The sequence below is a fragment of the Octodon degus genome, unplaced genomic scaffold (genome assembly GCF_000260255.1).
Source record: "Octodon degus isolate 3935 unplaced genomic scaffold, OctDeg1.0 scaffold00136, whole genome shotgun sequence".
NCBI lineage: Eukaryota > Metazoa > Chordata > Mammalia > Rodentia > Octodontidae > Octodon > Octodon degus.
The window spans coordinates 183,505-190,731 of record NW_004524712.1 but is presented as its reverse complement, the minus strand read 5'-3'; the positions used below and the strand labels follow the sequence as shown (position 1 = coordinate 190,731).

Here is a 7,227-nt window from a genome sequence, read left to right as displayed (position 1 = left end):
CTTAATGACTGGAATGATTTGTTCTAATGGTGTTTGTAAATAGGATCACAAGTCCGCATCTTGTACAGCAATTAACCACTAAGAAGAATATATGTAGTGTATTATTTGTTGAAACTGTACTTCCGATTTGATTTGAAACTGTCTCCTTGCTATATGTTTATCAATAAAACTGTAGAAAAAAAAGATTAAAAAAAAAGAAAAGAAAAAAAAAATAAAATGAGAATTATTAAAAAAAAAAGATGTGACCTTTTTATACAAAGGCGTACTACTGAGGCATAAAGAATGATAAAGTGGAGATTTTGACAGTTAAATGGATGCAACCTGAAGTCATACTCGTAAATGAAAGAAATTAGACTCACATGTGGCAGCATCAGAATGTTTTTCTGGTGTGAGAAGATGAAAGAGTAAATAAGATCCAAAATGTATTGTAGATTTTGTGAAACAGAAAGAAAATTCAAAGGAAAGAGAAAATGGTAGGAGGGAGGAGAAAAGAAAGGGGGAAGAAAAATATGTATGATAGTTTATTAAAATAGTTATGTTGTTAATTTATCTTTGTTCATTAAAAGGAAAGGTTTGGATTAATACTTTTTGGACAATTTATGGTCTATGTCTTATACTCTAAGTAACTAATTTAAAGGTGACTATATCAATGATTTAACCATTGTTACTCTCCTTTATCTTGTTCTGAAATTTTGTTTTATTCTCTTCAAAATAAAATTTAAAAAATAAATAAAATTATAGTTTTCCTTATCAACATATTTCTATTCTACCTTACTGTTTTTCAAAAAGAAAATCAAGTTTTTTTTGAGAAATTATTGATTCAAGGGCTGGGGAAGGGGCCAGCTATAATGATTTTGGCACCACTTATGAAAGAAAGTATGGTAGTTTGCAAAATAATAACACACACACACACACACACACACACACACACACACACACACCCTCCATTGAAGGGATATGCCAGTGGGTCAGAGGGAAACACTAAGAGGTTCTAATGGTCAATACTAGAAAAATTTGAGCAAAATGTATCGGTTGAATATCATTCAATGTATTCAATGAATATGAGTTTGGAGTAATATGAATACATCATTAAATAAATCACTAGCACAAGGATAATATCATGAGAAAAAGTACATAGAGGGTTGATAACATGCATAATACAAAGATTTTACCCAGGCAGGAGTTAGAGTTAAAGTGATCATTTACTTTAAAGATGACTTTACTCAAGCCAGTGAACAGTTTTGATGGGGACCATAATAAGTTTCTAGGAGAAAAATTGTACTATCAGTGTGAGAGGTGTACGTCTTTATAGGAGTTTGGTGATGGGGAAAAAGTCTAGGCAGCAAATGTGATTAACTAAACAATGAGTGATTGCAGGTCATCTATCATTTTGTAGACTTTCTGCACAGGCTTGCACTGTGTCTAACATTATGTGTTTAACATTGCAGTTTGACTATTTCCTCCAATGTACAGAAGGCCTCTTAGCTTCAGATAAGGTCTAGGCTAGACCAGTGGGGGCAAACTCTGTCTGGCATGCACACCACAGTACACTGTACCTTTGAAAACTCAGAAAGGTTTGCCATCACTGCTGTATACATATTAAACTTTAGAAAGGTCTAGTCCTTACGCATGCCCATAAATGATAATCAATACAGTTTTAATGTTGAAAATTTTACATAACACATTTACATAATGTTTACATGCTATACCTGTCCTTTTACATCTTCATTCTTTACTCAAAATCATGTTTTTAAGTCATATTCATTCATGTCCATACACCAGCAGCTTTTCATTAATTTTAAAACCTGGAAGCCAGGCCCTGTACAGGGAGCATCTGCTGAGGTCATTTGATACTTGGCTGAGATCCACTTCCCTGTCTTTTCCACCTGCTTCCTCTCTCACTTCATTTTCATTTGCTAAGGGTTTCTTGGCATTTTTACCTTCCCTGAATCCCATGCACCTTTAGTAAGACCAGAACATACTGCTCTTCCTACTTTCCAAGAGCCACTCAGCTGTGAAATGACCAAATAAGTTGCAGATGCTGGTCTGACCCTTCTTCTCAGCCTTTGATTGACACAGTAACTAATTACAAATGGTGGTGAGCAGCTCAGACCTGAGGCCAAACATATGGAACTACAATTTTTCTTCCCTTTCATTCTCTGGCACTTAGAGTTGATTTTTTTCTCTTTATCTCAATTATATATATTCAAATTTAAAAATATATGAGCTAATTAGTTTGGGTATTTATAGCAGATTAGCTCAGTGTGACATAATCCTTCAAGTCAAAACTTAACTTAGTTAAAAATGTCAGTTTTTCTTCTCTACATCCTTAAGAAAATAAAGTATAAATAAAGGTTTTTGAGTTAAATCATCACTGACTTTGACAAGGTCAAACTCATTGGACTTGAGAAGACTCATGAATGAGGAAAAGATGCTGTTGTATATTTAAGTGAAAAGCATTCTTTTATAAGGACTTAAAGTTCAACACTTTAATATTTTCCATCAATACTTGATGGAAAATATCTGTTCCATGTTATGCCTAAAATGTTTGATATTTAGACAGATAGGGTAAACTGAACTGCATGTGTTGTAGGGCAATAATAAGCTTCTCTTCTGGAGGGTTAACAACCTAAGTTTGCAGAGCAAAAAGTGGAGAAAAGGAAAGGCTGCAAGGTCAGCCAACATTTTTTGCCATAGTCTTTCAAGGTCAGTGAAGACTGAGGACATATGAGAACCTGTACTGTAACATCATGTAACACAGTTGTGCCCCAAATGTTCTGATCAAGGAGATTATGGAGTCACAGAGGAATGTGATTGATGATGTTTAGTGTGCCTAAGGAGAGTCACATGGAGAGAAAACTCTTTCAGGCTTTCACAGAGAGCACATTGGTCAAGCAATGGCCATGACTCATCCACATGGCTGATACTGACAAAGGATCTACAAAGTGCAGTACAGGGTTACTGGATAAATCCTGAGGGGACTTGACTGACCTTATCAGATACAAAAGTTACATTTCTTGTTATATAGGTCTTGTTTTATCTTGGTCTTAATCATCCAGCAGAAAAGTATAAAAATGAGTTATATAAAGTAAAGCCATATTAATATGCTGAGCTGTAAAAGGCTCCAGTCAACAACTTCTGTGGATAACCCACTACTATTGTGGACTGCTGGACTGTGTTGGATGGTTTTGCTGAATTCAAGCACCTGTAATATTTAGATGCCAATAGAATACCCATCTGTGACAGGGCTAAATAAAAAAGGGGATACAAATGAAGGCCCATTTTGTATTTACATATACAGAATAGTTAGGATAGATATGCAGCTACTTTCACTTAATTCAATGAGAAAAAAGATTTGTAGTAATAGTGTTTGGACAGAATATCCTGTCTGCTTCTTGTACTATGAATAACCACTTTTAAGATGCCAATGTACAATGTATTAATTATTGAAAATGTTCTATTAACCAGTTTTGAAACTGTCTCATTGATATTTGTTTCTCAATAAAATAAAGTAAGAGAGAAAAAAGAAAAGCATTCTGAGTTCACATGCTTTGTTATAATTAGGCCAATGTGACCATTCTGCAAAGGAAAAAAGAGTTTTTCCATGCAAAGGCAATTGGAATCTATATTCATTCCATGTTTGTCCTGTAGACACTGGCAGTATGAAATGTGGAAAGGTCACCTTCATTTGGAGCTCTGGATTGGAACTGAACATAAAATGTTCTAATTTGATTTGATATAAAGTGATCTTTCAGGGCACATTTCATGTTCTTGTATCACCTAAATGAAAACTCTTCATATTTTCATGGAAATACAAGTATTAAGGAATTAATACTTAATTAATTATTAAAGAATGATCAAAGTCTTCACCATTGCAGCAACTGAAGGAATGTGCATCTTGGGGGATATTTTTCACATTTGTCTTGAGGGAGTTTTGGTCCCTTAGTAATATTGGGAAGTCTAAGAATATTAACTGGGACTAATTTTAGCAGTTGTTACACTTTGTATGACCTAAAGAATAAAGTCTATATCTAAGGGATTTGTAAATCCTTTCAAATGACCTTCAAGTGCTTTCTCATGTTCTGAGCTTTCTCCTGAGTTTTGTTTAGCATTATTTATGCATTTTCTTATTGCATACTTTACCTACATTCCTATTCAAAACTCAACGTATATCTTTCACTAATATTTTCATTTTTTCTGAGTTCTCTCTGAAGCAGCATGCAGGCTAACAACTTAAGAAATTTTATTGCCTATTTCTATCCTTTTTGTGATACCTTTTCCCTGAATCCTTCCTGGATATACCTTTTGCGTATGACTCTTTTTCAGAACCACTTACAACACCAACACTAATTACAGCAGTTTCATTTTTCTTTTTGTTTTTGTACTAATCATTCATTAATAGTTGGAATTGCCTCTGGCCGTTCACTCTGCCTTTCTCTCTCTAACTCTTGTCTTTCCTGCCTGACAATATTGATCTTTCTCATTCAGCACTGACATTATTTCAATTCTCTCCAAAATAACAAATAGAAAACCTTGAGTGGCTTCCATTATTCTCCCACAGGGAGGAGGACCAGGCATTTGTCAACTTCCTACACTGCACTGATCCCAGCCTGTCTCTGATCTTTGTCTGTGCTGCCGTCCTGTGGTGGAAGGCGCTCCTCCTTTCCTAGACTCTCAGTGAATTTCATTGAGGAAGAAAATTACAGTGTGCTGATTTTTCTTATGAGTTCAGTAATTCTGACATAGCTTGCTATCAGATGGTATCTGAGAATCTAGCAGTGACCCCTGCATGTTTTACTAAGATTTTCCTATCTCATATCTTTACCTATAAACAGCATCACTGGAACAACATCAGTTTTCACCAGCAGGACAAAGAAATTGTGTGCATCCAACATATGTTATAGAAAAAATGTGAAAGGGGTTTTCATTCATCTCTCTCTTATACAGATTATTGAGCACCCACCATGCATATGATTTATTGCTCTTGGAGGTATAGAAATGGCAGTGAATAAAATATACAAATCCCTGTTGTTATGGAGCTTACATTTAAAATATGCATATGGGTACAGAGAAAAAACACAAGAAGCAAACAAATGTACAGCATCCCAGATAGTGACAATTGGTAGAGAGAAGCCATTGTAGATAGAGGATAAGTTCTCTTGCTTTTCTGTTTGGCGATGTTCTTATTTGGAAGGAAATCAAAATAGTTTTGATGAGCCAATGTCACTATCTTTAATTAGCTGGAAAATGCAGAGAGGTAATTTCTTTAGAGAATCTCTGGAGAAAACGCTAGAAAACAAAAGTCTTTCAATTTTTAATATGGTGTTTAGGTTCTCTTGACTAATAAAAATCCCTTGGGCCATGTTAGAAGGTGACTCTTTTGCCATTAGCTCAGGCTACTTTCCATTCCTTTCTCTGGCGAGGACGTTTTGAGCAAAGGGAGGACCAGAAATCATGATTAGCAATTCATGGTTTCTCACAGCTTGGGTCACTGGGGGCTGTGTTCTAGTTCTCTCAGTCCAAAATTTGTCCAAAGCAACAGCAACTGTGACAAAAGCAAAATCTTTCTTTGGACTGTATATGTCTGAAACTTATCATAGCCACTTAGCTCTTTGAAAATTGAGAATTAACAAGAAATTTCTTCCCTGAAGAAATGCTGCCAAACGGTGAGTGTTGAACTGTACCTCTTATTTTTCTTTCAAATCTTATCTGTGGGGTCCAGGGAATGCTTGAAATGCCTCGTCTCCTGTCTACCAAGAAGACTGCTGACTCTGAGGTGGGAGCGGGACTATGGAGGCAGAAATGGAGTGGAGATACTGCAGCATTGGTGCAGCATTGGGGGGTGGTCCTGGCTTCCTGAAATCCATCCTTCCAGACTGCCTTCTATATCCTGCATAATGTTCATCTTTATACATACCCTCTGCCTTCCAAAATGCAGAAAACAGGAGCACATGGAAGGAAGAGCTTCAGTTCATCCTCCTGTTCTCTGACTCAATTCTCATTACAATGGAGTTGGCTGGAGAGCAGTATCATCTCACTCTAATGTAACTATGTACTGCTTCTCTTGTTCTCACAGAAAAAGCCCAGGGAAGAATGACTTCTGGCAATGAATCTTCAGTGACCGAGTTTGTTCTTCTGGGTTTAACACAACAGCCAGAGCTCCAGCTCCCTCTGTTCTTCCTCTTCTCAGGAATCTATGTGGTCTCCATGCTGGGGAACCTGGGCTTGATTGTTCTGATTGGTCTGAATCCTCAGTTCCATACTCCCATGTACTACTTCCTCTTCCACCTTTCCTTCATTGATTTCTGCTATTCCTCTGTCATAATTCCTAGGCTACTGATGAGTTTTGTAAATCTAAATATCATCCCTTATGTGGAGTGCATGGCTCAGCTCTTTTTCTTTGCTTTCTTTGTAATTGATGAGTGTTGCATTTTGACAACCATGGCCTATGACAGATATGTGGCCATCTGTAAGCCCCTGCTTTACAAAGTCATCATGTCCCATCAGATGTGCCTCATGATGGCAGTGGGTGTGTACGCAATGGGATTCGCAGGGGCCATAGCTCATGTAGTTTGTATGCTGAGACTCAAATTCTGTGACAGCAATGTCATCAATCATTACATGTGTGACATACCTCCTCTTCTGCATCTGTCCTGCTCAAGTACTTCCATCAATGAAATAGTGGTTTTCATTGTGGTTGGTGTCAATGTTATAGGTCCCAGTCTTATCATCTTCATTTCTTATACTTTGATTCTCTCCAATATTTTTTGTATGCATTCTAGAACAGGCAGGGCTAAAGCCTTCAATACCTGCAGCTCTCACATCATTGCTGTTTCTCTTTTCTTTGGAGCATCCGCATTCATGTACCTTAAGCCTTCTTCTACTGAATCTCTGGATCAAGATAAAATATCTACCGTTTTTTATACCATTGTGGGGCCAATGATGAATCCTTTTATCTACAGTTTGAGGAACAAGGATGTCCATATTGCACTGAAAAAGACTTTGAAGAAAAAGATTAGTACATAAACAGAAACCACTGCTGCTATATATGTCATATTAATTAACACATATAAAGCTATGGGTAGAATAGTGAAAAATCAGAGTATGAAAATTATTTAAAAATAGAGAAAATGAAATACTTATACATATTAATTCACAAGGCAAGGCAATACAAGTAAGAGGAAGGCCAGTGTTTATTTTTCTTTCTGTAGGAGTAGAGAGTATTAA

At 36.4% G+C, this 7,227-nt stretch overlaps 1 protein-coding gene across 1 annotated transcript; it reads left to right on the top strand.

The window, feature by feature from the left end:
* Positions 1 to 6,093: 6,093 nt before the first annotated feature.
* LOC101566086 (olfactory receptor 147-like) lies at positions 6,094 to 7,026 on the top strand. Its single transcript, XM_004641435.1, has one exon. The coding sequence runs from the start codon at positions 6,094 to 6,096 to the stop codon at positions 7,024 to 7,026; it is 933 nt and encodes a 310-aa protein (XP_004641492.1).
* Positions 7,027 to 7,227: the final 201 nt, after the last annotated feature.